This window comes from Plectropomus leopardus, chromosome 19, assembly GCF_026936395.1.
Source record: "Plectropomus leopardus strain MGB_pleo_1.0 chromosome 19, ASM2693639v1, whole genome shotgun sequence".
NCBI lineage: Eukaryota > Metazoa > Chordata > Actinopteri > Perciformes > Serranidae > Plectropomus > Plectropomus leopardus.
In genome coordinates, this window is record NC_142194.1 from 4,187,566 (window position 1) to 4,201,250 (window position 13,685).

At 42.2% G+C, this 13,685-nt stretch overlaps 1 protein-coding gene across 3 annotated transcripts in view; it reads left to right on the forward strand.

Annotated features, from left to right (window-relative positions):
- Window positions 1–13,685, forward strand: part of skap1 (src kinase associated phosphoprotein 1) — a 46,519-nt gene that overhangs the window by 32,260 nt on the left and 574 nt on the right. For all 3 annotated transcript variants that reach the window (XM_042508681.2, XM_042508682.2, XM_088070516.1), the window contains exons 9-12: window positions 220–423; window positions 3,755–3,808; window positions 3,924–4,033; window positions 13,422–13,524. In XM_042508681.2, coding sequence (XP_042364615.1) covers window positions 220–423; window positions 3,755–3,808; window positions 3,924–4,033; window positions 13,422–13,514 — 461 coding nt within the window. In that variant the 3' untranslated portion in view covers window positions 13,515–13,524. The remainder of the gene's footprint in view (window positions 1–219; window positions 424–3,754; window positions 3,809–3,923; window positions 4,034–13,421; window positions 13,525–13,685) is intronic.

Here is a 13,685-nt window from a genome sequence, read left to right on the forward strand (position 1 = left end):
ACACATTAATGAAAATAATCTTTAACTGCGGGCAGAATTGAAGCCTCCAGTGCTTGTCTCTGCTGCTGTATGGCACGTGTCCCTGCCTGTTGTGCAGTCAGGACCCTCTGAACATTTCTCTTACTTTACCCTTTAATGCATGTGCGTGTCGTTTGTGCCACGCCGTGCTCCATCTTAACGCTAACGCCGCCCATCACGTTGTCTCTCCTCTGCTCATAGATCTGCGCTCCACCTCCATCCCTTGCGATGATGATGAGGAGGAGGACGAGGAAGAGGAGACCTATGATGACATTGAGGGGGTGACCGGCCCTCCCCCGCCTCACCCCGGCGCTGCCCAGGTCTCTCACAGCGGCAGACTGGGAGGAAGGCATGAGACTGGGGAGGTCGACGAGGAGGACGAGGATATCTACGAGGTGCTGCCAGGTATGAGGATGTGGTTACCTCGCACGCAGAGACACACGAGCACCCACCCACACAGGAAGGCTGCACACACACACAAACTCTCATGATACTCCGTCAGACAAATAGACACTGCCACACACACACACACACACACACACACACACACACACACACACACACACACACACACACACACACACACACACACACACACACACACACACACACACTCTCCAGCCCTGAGGGATTTTTGCAACAAGAAATATTTGTGATGATCTCCCCTGGCTGTGAAATTTGTGTTGCCAGGTACCTCCCGACCACCACAGCGCCCAGACTGATCACTCATTTTAAATCAAGCAACACTAATAAGCTTGTCAGGACGGAGGTGGCTGCTGCAGAGGCACACAGGGCAGGAAGGGAAGACTCTCCTCACACTGACTCGAAACCAGCTTCCTCCTTATCTCACTGAGAGCCATCTGTTGAGAAACAGTTATGTTGTTGAAATCAGCGAGAGCCGCGTAGCTCCGAATGCTCTGTCATAGAATGTCCAATTAGCTAATGTTGCCAGGCAACAAATAGCCCACAATTCAATCCACTAAGCCGAGTTTTGGCTAAAATTGCCTAGCAACAGCAATTTAGTTGAAAGGAAGTAAAAACTGCATCTCTCAGGGCTTAAAATAGTTCTGGAGCTCTTAATGTCACATCTTTAATAGAAATTAGAGTTTGATTGAGAATGTTGCGAGACAGTGTGTGAGTGTGTGAGGAGGGGGGAGACAGTCCCATGTGTCAGGGTGGCTACAAGATCCCGAGAAGGACAAAAGGGGTGATCCGATCTTCTCAGGGCCGTCGTTCATCACTCTTTCTATTAAATAAGATACATCAAGATTCAGTTTCACTCAGTGAGTACATTACCTTTGCCAAAATCACTGGTGAGAGGGAAATCAGTCTTCAGACTGTCACGCCGGCGTTCAAAGCCATCTGGGAAAGAGGTACAGACTCTGACCACAGATGGCATATCGAATGACGGGCTCTTTCGTTCACTTTCTCACCCCTTCACTTATCAATCATTCTGCACCTCTCTTTGCTCACTTACAGCTTCTACACAGTGATTAGATATTGTTAAATTCTTTGATTTTGTGGTCTCTTTCATAAATCAGATGAGAAAAGCCATTTGTGTTTGTTGCTGAGGAAACTTATTTTCTTAAATCAAAGTCTTTACAGTGACTTAGACTTCATTCATTTAATGTGAAACATTACAAATTACTTTGCAGGAGTTGTCACTGAAGTTTAGTATTATTGAAAAGAAGTTATTCAACATTAAATTTCTTGGAAATCTTTCAGAGACCTTTTGCGTGTGCCGCAGCTGAACTAGTTGAGACACAGTAGTTGAAAAATCTTCCTTTTTTCAGCAAGTAACTCAGTTCAGAGATATAATTCAGAGATATTCCAGAACAGCAGGCTTTGCAATATCTCTATTTTGTTAATTTGTTAGACATTGCTTCATTCATCACTCTTACGTACGTTTAAGATTACTTTGCAAGAGTTGTCATTCAAGTTTAAGATTATTTTCCTAAAATTTCTTTGACCTTACTTCATGCATTTCTCATGCAAATATTTAAAATTACTTTGCAAGAGTTGTCATTGAAGTTTAAGATTGTTTTCCAAAAATTTTTTTAACATTAAATATCTGGAAAATATTAAGAATTCGCACCCATATCAGATACATTTTGCATGTGCAGCAGTAAAACCAGCAGAGACAAAGAAAACCTCTCGTTTTTTTGTAGTTGAAGAATCTTCCTTTCTTATTGAATAGAAATAGTCCTGAACAGTCTTTTGCGTGCCTGTATTTTGTTAACAAAACATTAACAAAAATATCTCTAAATATTAAAGATGTGCACCCTTAGCAGACACATTTTTCATGTGCAGCAGACAAACTAGCAGAGACAAAGACAGCTGCCTGTGTTTTTATAGTCAGACAATCTTCTTACTAAGCAAATAGAAATATTCTTGAACTGTAGTCTTTGCAGTGACTGTATTTTGTCAGACTTTATTCATTGCTCACATGAACAATTAGGATTACTTTGCAAGAGTTGTCGTTGAAGTTCGAGATTATTTTAATATTTTATTTAATATTAAGTATATATATTAAGAATTTGCACCCTTGTCAGATACATTTTGCACGTGCAGCAGCCAAACTAGCAAGGAAATGTCGAGTAAGAGTGAAGCATCATTTTCTCCGTGATGAGCTCCTTCAGTTTCGTCGGAGCAAAACTCTGAACATGGCTCAGTTGCAGGCAGAACGCAGAGCGATGGCGGAATTGGCTCTGGTGCTGATGACTGATTTTATTGACTGGAAAATTAAATCACTTTGATATAGAAACCGTTGGCCCATAGCGGTGGCCTCTTGACTGAGGGATGCTCTTCTGTACAGCGGTTGAAGAGTGCTGAACAAATGTTTGGACCCTTTGCAAACAGAGTTAAAATCAGTTTTTTTACTATTTTTGTTTTGGTTTCAATGCATGTTTTTATATTTCATTAGGTACGCTTTAAAGCAGAGACTCATAATGATCTTTTTTTGTATTTTAAAGAAGATTTTGTGTTACTCATAAATGTGCAACAACCTGAAAATGTGAAAAAAGAAAAGCATAAGAAACTTCCCGAATCCAAACTGTACACATAATCACAGATATGCATGTGGATATATAGTGTGTGTGTGTGTGTGTGTGTGTGTGTGTGTGTGTGTGTGTGTGCGAGCGCATGTGCGTGTGCGCGCACGCCGTCTTTCCTGGAAGCAGAGGCGCAGGTTGTGCTGGAAGGTGGATAGTGTTGCTGGGTTGTGGCGTGGCTGTCAGCCCGCTGCTGTTAAGGATGGATGTGGGAGACAGAGGGCAGGCATATCACTGTGTCACCTCTCAGACCACCGGGTGCCACGCCCCGCAGTCAATGACACGTCCGCCTCCGCGCGCCTTAAAGACAGCCTCTCTTTCTTTAACTTTTCCTGCCTGGGTAGCTGATAAATGTGAACAAATTGATCGTCATCGAGGAGTTCGGTCTGGTTAGAGAAAAATAGACATCTCATGTCATGTGGAGATGCATCAGGGAGTGGCTGATGATCCATTTTATTTATTTTTTGTGTGTTTTTTTTTTTACTACACATTTGTTCTTAATGTGTCAGACAAAAAGAAAATTAATTTTACTTGAGCAGAAGGTAATGTTTCTAATCATTAATTTGCAGTTTAAATGAAATTAAAATGTTTGGGTCCTGATATCCAGCTTAAAAATGCTTCCTGCTCATAAGTGAGACAATGACTAATATTTTATCAGTTGTTTTTTTTGTGTTTTGTTTATCTAGAAGAGGATTTTCCAGATGCGACAGATGAGAGCAGTGAGAAAAACAACAAAACAGGTCAGAACCTCATTACAGCTTTCTGCCAATAATGAGAGGATGTCCTGTTTAATAGTTCACTGTGGGAAAAGAACATTGTCTTTTATTTAAATTTGCACTCTGCATTTCCTCCCAGCTTCGTCATCAGATTATGCTAACTACTACCAGGGTTTATGGGATTGCCAGGCCGACGAGCCGGACGAGCTGGCCTTCCAGAGAGGAGATCTCATCTACATCATTAACAAGGTCAGCATCACTATCATCATCAAAAAAAAAAAAATCCAAGAGGTTATTTAAGTTTCTCTCAGAAATCTGTGCTTTCTGGACACATACTCTCTCCCAGTCAGTCATCTGTAATGGGAACCACTCCTGATTGCACCCTTGACTCGTAGACATAATTATTAAAGCAATTACAGCAGTTTAAAATGAGCAAAATGTGATGCAGATGTGTAAAATATGTAATTATTTAAGGGTTAAACAACATCAATACCAGTAATCACTTTGCCCTCATTTACTCTCTGAACATGCTGATATCCCCAACCTCTAAATTCCTCTGTTAGCGAGCGCTCGTATCTTGATGCAGCAGCGAAGCACCAACAGTGGCATTGTCTATTCCCAGGCCACTAGGGTGAAGTGCCATTCGGGCGCTGCGTAATGGTGCTGTTGTTCATTATGGGAGCCTCTATCACAGGGGTTAATTGAGTAGGCAGCCATGCGAAGCCCTTCCTTTCTGTTTGACATAAACTGCAGGTGAAGCCATCCTGCATCTCAGCTCTTTTTCTCCCAATCTATTTCCTCGTGTTTTATGGCCATCTTGTAGTTACATGCAGAGTATCTACCACTGAAAAGCCACCCTACTGGAAATCAATGGCTTGTAATTTGGGCACTTTTACTCTGCCGCGTACAGGGACTTGTTCCCGGACTGTTTCTATTGGTCGGTTTGAAATTGAATCATCATGTACTGTGTTTAGGCTAAATTATCTGAAGAGCAGAGGGAGGAGGAATTTACAGTATATTCAGCTTTTTTTTTGTTGGTAATTATGTGGTAGAGATTGAGAAATTATTCCTGCATCTTTAACAGAGCCACTACATCTTAATTATTTGTGATATTTTATAGTGCAGAAACATTAATTCTCATTTTTATTTTGAGTATTTTATTTCATTTATTTATTTTTTGTATTTTTACAATAATGCAATAAACAGACACATTAGACACAAAGCACGCTTTAGAGAAAATAACCTAAAGAAAGGCAGGGGGTTAATGTCCAGAGCTCTAGCTGACAGCAATGATAACAAAGCAAGAGATTGCCCCTAATGCCAGGATGGGCATGGGTGAAAAAAACAATGGACAAAACAAGAAAAAAAAACCACACATGGGTGGGAGACTTAAAGAATATCAGTATACAGTAAAAGGCATAAATTACACCGAATAAAACTAGAGCGTAGCATCAGAACTCATGAATTTTACAGTTAAGTTTCAGCAAGAAGAGTCAAAAACAGTTTCCGAAAATTTCAGAAAATAGTTTTATATATATATATATATATATATATATATATATATATATATATGCTATAATATATATATCTCCTTAATTTAACCAGGTAAAAAGACTCATTGAGATTTGTCTTTTCCAAGAGTGACCTGGCCAAGAGGGCAGCATAAAATATAGTTACAACAATAACAACAAGCAGACAAATACAACTATCACACGATCCAAAGAGCGAGCAGAACGTCCTGTTAAAATGCAACACAGGACAGTCACATACAATAACGTGCAATTTTAGATTTCAGTGAGACTTTGAGTAGCAATCACATTGACCAAGAGTGGTATTTTCACCATCTTTTAAAAGTTTTGTGAATCCCTTTTACTAAAGCGAATCTGTTCCATCTTAGCAATAGAAAGTGTGTCTTTGAGCCTCCTCCTGAAACATGTGTAGACTTTCAGTTCAGTAATATCAGTTTTTTAGCTGCAACCATGTCTGTCTTAAGAGCTTGCTTTTGATGGGAGGGAAGGGCCCTTGTTTTTTCAGAGCAAGTATCACCAAATAACAGTCTGGCTGAATATTTATTTGAAATTGCTTAGAAAATAGAATTAAATATGTCACACCAGAAATGACTTAATACTGGACAATGCCAGAATAACCACACCTGCCACACATAGACTGATTCAGATATCTTGCTAGGTTTAGTTTTAGAATAATGTAGCCTGTATATTGGACAAGCCCTCCTCCCAATGGTTATCGCATTTAATGTACATTAAAGAAGGCCTGGTTTTAGGTTTAGATGGATAAACAAACAGTATCAGTTTGTGCTGACGGAAATGAAGCCTTTTGTTTATAAGAGCAGATATGGCACAGGTGAAATATGCTCTTCACAGAAGATGGACTTTTAATTGAGGCTCTCTTGGCAGTGCCAGATTAATGAGATGCCAGCCTCCTCTGTCTGTGCGTGCTGCTTGATAGGGGAAAATGTCAAAACAGCCATGTCCATTTTTCACGTAAGAATGACAAAGGCAGCGTACTTGGGGAAACAAAGGGGACCTGGCTCGATGCTACGGATCCGCCTCAAACAGCCTCAGCCCTGCCTGGCGTATTACTTTTCACTGTATGGATCATATTACTGCTTTACTGAAGACCTTAAAACCAGTCCAGGTTGGAGGCAATACTTGGTTTTAGTATCTCACAATCTTAATGACACAGATTACTCTTGTTTTGTCAAGCTGTATGCTGAAGTCATAACACAGTGACAGACGACGGGAGAGTATTCTAACTATCCTCTAATGGATTTAAAGCGAGGGTCTGGTTCTAAATTATTTAAAGGTGATCTCCGGACGGCTTCCGAACTGTCTCTGTGACGACACGACTGTCCCATTTTGCGTCCTAAAAGCATCACATCTCCCCCATGAATAGCATTATTTGGATTATTGCTTGTAATCGCCTGTTTGTTTTAATGAGCCCTTGGGGAGGGCTTCCCCGCGTCTTCTGTGTGTACACGCAGGCCCCCGCCAGCGTTCAGTTTTACAGGGGATTCCTGAGAACCCTGACCTCGATGAGTGAAATACGGGCCCTTGGCCAGAACTCAAGTCTGTCGCTTAACTGGGGACCCAGACACATGAAATGGCCGTAATAAAACCAGGGCCCATAAATTCTCTTAGAGGGTGGGAGGCCTGGTTGTCTGTGCTGTTATGTCAACACTGACCATAATTACAAGGTAATAAGGACACGCTCTAAGTGCTAAATCAATGGTGCTAACAAACTGTTATTTTTAAAGCTGGGTTGTGATTGACTGCTGAAGTGCAGAATGGGATAGCCACAGGCGTGGTGTCATATGGCTGTGAACTGAGGAGAACATGCCGATTGTATAAAAGGCCCTCATCCATCATTATTGATCTCTCACTTACTGTAAAGTGGGGGCATTTTTACTGTATTTGTGTTTTTTTCTCCCTTGTGTGTTGCTGTGTGTGTGTGTGCACATATCTGTGTATCACTGACAAAGTAAATAAATTAGGAACCTCACAACTCATATGAATCCCATTAGTTCGAGAGAATTAATCTCGTAGTGCGCCTCTGCCGCCGGTTTCAGCGATGCCTAACTTGCTTTCCGCAGAGCTCGATGGCGATGCTCAGCGCGCTGATACATGAGGTAGAAACACACCGTTGAATCCATCTTGTGAGTTTTGCTCTGGCATTTCATTTCTGAGAGCTTGCATTTTTCTAATGCGCATTATAGCTTCGCACTGACGTTTTAGTGTGTGGTGACAAATACTGGCAAGCCCGGTTTTCTGCAATATCACACTCTGAGATTTTTTAACACGATTTAAATTGTTGAGATGTTTCGCACACATTTCCACTGCATCATATCCTGTAACATGCAAGCAGACATTTGTTAAAGGATGTACAATGTGCTGTTGAGCTATCAGATTAATTTATCACAGTGGCTTAAAGTGATTGTTTCACTTCTCCCTGACACGTGTAATGCCCGTGTACTCCGTCGGCCACGTCCCACACTGAACCATAAGGCTGTCCTGCATTCTTGCCCTCTAATTTATGTATCCAGAATCAAAAGACATGGGCTCTACAGGTCAGCTGTCACATTCCTGTATTCCCACAGGCACTCATGGAGAACGGCGGGATGGAGTGGGAAGAGATTTATGACACAAACCCATCCAGGGTCCTTAAAACTCTGGCAAGCGCTGCTGCCACCTCTTCCTCTTTCTCTCCCATCACCGTGCTCTCCTCTCCCTCTCCACTCACTGTCCAACCAAAACCAAGAGAGAGGGAGATGTGCCAGCCAATCCGGTGCGTCTCCCAAAGCAAAGCGTCACATCGCATTTGGCCAAAGCGTTCGGCTGCAGCTGCTTGTTAGAGACAACGAGAACATGGACACCACTGACACCTTGTGGCAGTTTATCGTAGAGTCTTTATTAACTGACAACTTATACAAACACCAAAAGCTGATTTACAGCCTTATAGATTTATTTGTTGTGATTTATAGTCTCAAGTTATGCTGTAAAAACTTAAAATTAGTGATTCTTAAACTAGTTTTGTGTTAAAGAGGTCACCCGAATTATGTCCAAGATACCTGTGACACTTATTTATCTCGGGTCATAGGCTTCTTCTCTTTTTAACAAGCCGGTTTTGGCCGCTGCCCACAGGTCACAGCGGCTGAATACAGCTGAAGAAAAGGAAAAGTGGGCAAACAATCAGATGGGAAAAGTCAAGCAAAAGAGACAAAGAGGGTGGATCCCTTTATTCTTTTGTGTGAACCCTGTCCCCCCTCTCCTTTCTCCTTTTCTCTGTCACACACCCATTTAAAGACCCCTGGCTGCTATTGTGGCCATAGACACCAAGACGCTATAGACAGGCAAGACATCCTATTTACCACCCAAAGTAGCAGGGGGTGAGTCTGGGGTTTGGGGTCATGCAGGAGGCAGCGGTCATCCCCCGGTCAACTACAGTAGGTCATTATTCAGCCCAAGCCAATAGCCCAGAACCGCGTCCGAGCAACCCACCCCCCAATCCATTCTGCTTAATTATTATAAATGAGGGGCGGCGTAAACAGCCATCATTACAGACACTCAGTGGCATACACAAATCCACTTTAAATTGCTATTAAGTTAAGGAGCTATCTGTAATCCCAGGCGTGCATTAGAAAGGAGCGAGTAGGTTTTCTTTTTATTAAATCTCATCGTCCCTGAGATATTTTCAAGCGTTCTCATGCTCTGTCATGTTTCCAATTTGAAGCCAATTCACTGATTTAATTAAAAGCCCACTTGGAAAAAAACGGACACTAAGTAGCCATTTCAATCTCTGGTTGTGCGGAGTAATCGTCCATATTTCTGGATGGATTTCGACAAGATTTTGTTGGGCACAGAATTCTTATGACTTCCTCATAAATAGGTGTTTTTCTCACACAGTTTCAGGTATGATCAGCTCTTTTTTGAGGCGTTCCCTGTGTGAGCAGCGAGGAGGTTACGGATCATGGGTTTGTTCGAGGTGTCCATGTTTCTTTGTTAGAGTGACCAGTGATGGAGGAACTGCAGAGCTGCAGTGTATCTGATGAGTCTATGTAGAGGAGAAAGCAGAAAAAAAACAAGAGAGGATGCAAGCGGAAAGGCTGCTACAGAAGAGATGGAAAGAGAGGAAAGCGGAGGAAAGGAGGGAGGGGGGATGGAGATGGGGAAGGAGGGAGGGAGGGAGAGATTGTAACACCCAGGCGGCGGGTTCAGCGGCAGGGCAATGAGAGACTTCCTGCGCTCCATCACGCCCAAGGCCTGCCTCAGTCAGCTGGTGGCCGAGGAAAGATGCCTCATGTGTCAGGCTTATTAGCACTCCCCCTAGTTTGTATGCATTTGGGATTGTGTGTGTGTGTGTGTTTCGTCTCGGAGTGTGTGTGTGTGAGAATAAGATGAGAAAGGAAAAGAGGAAGAAGATGACATGAGTCTGAATCTCTTTTACATTTTCCTTAAAAGAAGGAAAAGGTGTTTTTTGGAAGAGATTTTAAAGGTGTGTTTTTTTTAGGTATATGATGGCGTTACACTTTGTCTTACACATACTTTGTATGCATTTTTGTGTGTGTGTGTGTGTGTTTGATCAAGATGAGAAAGGAAAAGAGAGTAAGAGGAGGAAGACATGAGTCAAAACAAAATTTTACATTTTCCATGAATAAAAACAAGCTGTTTTTTTCTGAAAGGGAGATATCAAAGGTGTGTTGTGTTAAGGTACATGATGGCGATGATGGCGTCACTTTGTTGTCTTTCACTGCAATCCAACCAACCTCGACTCACCTTCTCCCCGCTTCAGGCTCGGGTAGCTGTCAATCCGTCCTCCGGTCGGGAACATGAGCGATGGGCCTATCAGAATGCCACCATTAGCCAGCCCCCTGAGTGGTAAATAAACGATCGCGCCGGTACACTGCAGGTGTTGTCATGGCAACCCACTCTCAGTGCCAGCCCCGCCCATGCTCATTTCCCTGCTCTCTCCGCGGAGGAGTCACCGGGAGGTCAACGAGTCAACGCGCCGCAGCCGCCACGACACGGCGCTGTTTGCCCCCCCCCCACGCAGATTTGATCTGCATCCAGGTTGCAGCAAACACCGGCTCTGATATGTGACAACACACTCTGCGTGTCCTGCTACATCTTGTTAATGACACAAAAGTAGACATTTCCCAGAACTCAGCCGCTTGATTTTTCCCACCCCAGAGCATCTTCCATTTCAGACTTGCCACAATGAGCCAAAATATGCCCGTTCTTTGCCCCAACCTTAGCATTTCACAGCTTCAGATGCTAAATCACAAAAACAAATCAACCTAAAAGCTGAAAAACATGAAAACAAACAGAAGGAAGAGGACATTGAGGAGTTAGCATAGTTTTTGTCATTTGGATAATTTACTCTCCACGCCTCCTGGAATGTCCCTATTACAGCAGGTGTACTCTGGATGAACCCATTTCAAGTATGAGGAAGATGGACTCTGCACGCCTGACAGACTTGCACCGCCATTGGCACCCACTCTGTGATGTAGCAGTTGTATTAAAATGGCGGCGCTGATAATCCAAAAGACCTTTCTCAGGGAGAATTTGAGACCGACTGCACAGATGGGCCGCGGAGATAAATAAAACTCTCTGTCACTACGGTTGGTGGAATAGTGCTGCGACGCCCCCAAGGGAGAGAAAAACTGTTTCGCTCCCTCTCTCCGATGCCTCCCCCTCGTCCGTCTGTCTCCCCTCTCCTCCTCCTCTGCTCACGAATGGGAACCAGAGCCAGCTTTCCGCAACTGGGCTTTTCCCTCTTACAGTCTTATGGGGAGCATAAAAAAGCCCATTTTGGCCTTAACTTTCCCCCCCTGCTTTATGAGCTCAAACACACACTGAATCGTCAGTCAGAGTTTGTCAGAGAGCCAAACACTCTGGAGCATCCCAGTGTGAGCCGTCAGCGAGGTTCGGAGTGGAAAACGATGAGGCCTGGATGGACAATCTGCTTATTGTGGCTACCTGTTTGTGCCGAAAGAACACTCGAGTCTCGTGGTTTATCACTTTCTAAGCGATCCATTCATCCTCACTGTCCTCTCATTAGCTGCAGGCCTCATTCCTCTGGACGCAGGGAGGTGTCAGGTCTGGATGACGGGCTGCACCTTTGACAAAACGCCGTCCATCATGTCGGGAGTGTGTGTGCGTTTTCACAACTCGAACCTGTTTGAGCAAGAAGTCTGATTCTAATCTCAGACATGTAAAACTCATATGTACATGTGTCTGCTCGCTTGACGAAGCATGAGCTCGTGTGTAGTTGAGCGCTTCATCTTCTTCTCAGCGCCGAGATGAACTGTAACACAGCCATTCTCAATCTGCTGGAGAACAGAGGAGAGATGAGTGGCCAGGCTCCTCGTTCAATCAGGGCAGGAAAATGACGGCCGGCTGGTGCTTCCTACTGCTGGGCTTTAACGCCCCTCTGATCTCTGGCCAAATATTGATCCAGTACAGATCTGGTTAGAGCCCAACTGCTGCGATCAGATGATCATGTGGTTGTTAATATGACTCAAGTACCATAATATAAGACTGAATGAAAGATCTTGTCATTTCAGTCTTATGTTAGAGTTTTTAGATCCGAAAAATGGGCCTAAATTATCGGCACGTTTTTGATTCTTTGTGCGCCGTAACTGCAAAATATTTAAGCTTTTAATTAATGCCTTCATTTAATTGTGTATCAGGAGTTTATAGATTGCATCTAAAGAGGATTTGATTGTGATTATTTCACTGATGGTTTCATGCAACATAAAGTCTCACCCACCATTTCATTCAATTGATTTTAATACTTACAAAAGGTGTATCAGGGTGTAAATTGTGAAATGCAATTTAACTGATTCAGCCATTAATATTTGAAAAACATTTTTGAGCCTCAAACGACAGCAGCTCAGTGTGTCTAAATTATGTTTTTGTATTTTTGTAGGACACATTTCCTTGTTCCTGGCTCACAAATTTGTTTTTATTAAGTCAAAATCAGGGCTTTTATTGCAGGTAGAAATGTTATTTGATTTTCTTTTTTGTTTATTTTATGACAAGAAATTATTATTTTTTTATTTTCTGAATGTAACTACATAAACAGAAGTCAGGTGGAAGTGTATTTTTTTATGACAACAAATTATTTTATTCTAATTTCTGAACTTAATTAAATAAACAGAAGTCAGGTGGGAATGTTGTTTTTTAATGACAAGAAATTATTTTATTTTGTTTAATGAATTTAATTCTTTAAAACTATTTAAATGGAGTCATAACATTGTTTTATGCTGCCAACATTTAGTCTATATATTATAGTCTATATATCTAAATATCCTAATTGAGATGAAATTCCTTACAAACCTGTTTTTTTTTTTAATCTCACCTGCCCAACTTTGTCCTCTTTTGTTTTTATTTCTGTTGTTTTGTTTCATACAATTAAAAACTTTATTGCAAATGCCTACCAGGGCTTATAAAAACATCTAATATTATTTTCTAAAGCTTCTTATTTCATTTTAAGCCCTAGAGGTAAAGTACTTCTGCTGATATAAAATTGAGAAACAAGATTTTATTAAATTCATTGAGGTCTTATTTTTTTTAAATCACTGGTTTTGCAGAGAATTTAATCTTTATGTTTTTGTGTTTAAAAAGAAGTCTCCTCTTTCCTTTTTAAGCACAGCGCAGAAAGAAAACCTTGTTATAATTAGTCTGGGAGAGCAGGCGGGCTGATGTTATGGCTTCTGAGCAGTAAAAAAAGCTGTTTTATTTTAGACACAGTCTCAATAGTCTTGTTTACCTTCTTTCCCCATTTTCAGATAAAAACCCTTGAGGCTAATGCAGCCGGTGTCTGTTAAAATATTGTACATGGCTGTTTTCCAGGTGGGGTCTAGACTCTCCTGGATTTCCTTTGCTAAAGTTCAGTTTATAACGTTTTAACCTTATTATCTCAGTAGCCTCTGAAAGGGATCGGGGCCATGCGTGATTGCAGTTCAAATCACTCGAATGGTTGTTCTAATGTTAATAACACGAGACAAACAGTGCGTTCAAATCAAATAAAAATGTGAGATTGGTGCTTTATCCTGCTTCGTTTAGTTGTCCTCGGACCCCTCGGAGACGTTGTTTTATTTGTTCATTTTGGGTTCCAGGAGTACAACATTCACGGCTGGTGGGTCGGCGAGCTGAACGGCGCTGTGGGTATCGTCCCCAAGGACTTCCTGCACCCTGCCTACATCCTCTGAGCTCCAACAGGTACGGAGGCACTCTCTTATCATCAGCATTATGGACCATTACAGTGGCCTAATACACAGAAACGGTCCCCCTGGTACTCATCCAGATTGCCATTGAGGTATATTCAGTCGTTGACCTGCCATTTATGGCATCTGCTGGCAGGAGGAAGTACTGCATAAAGC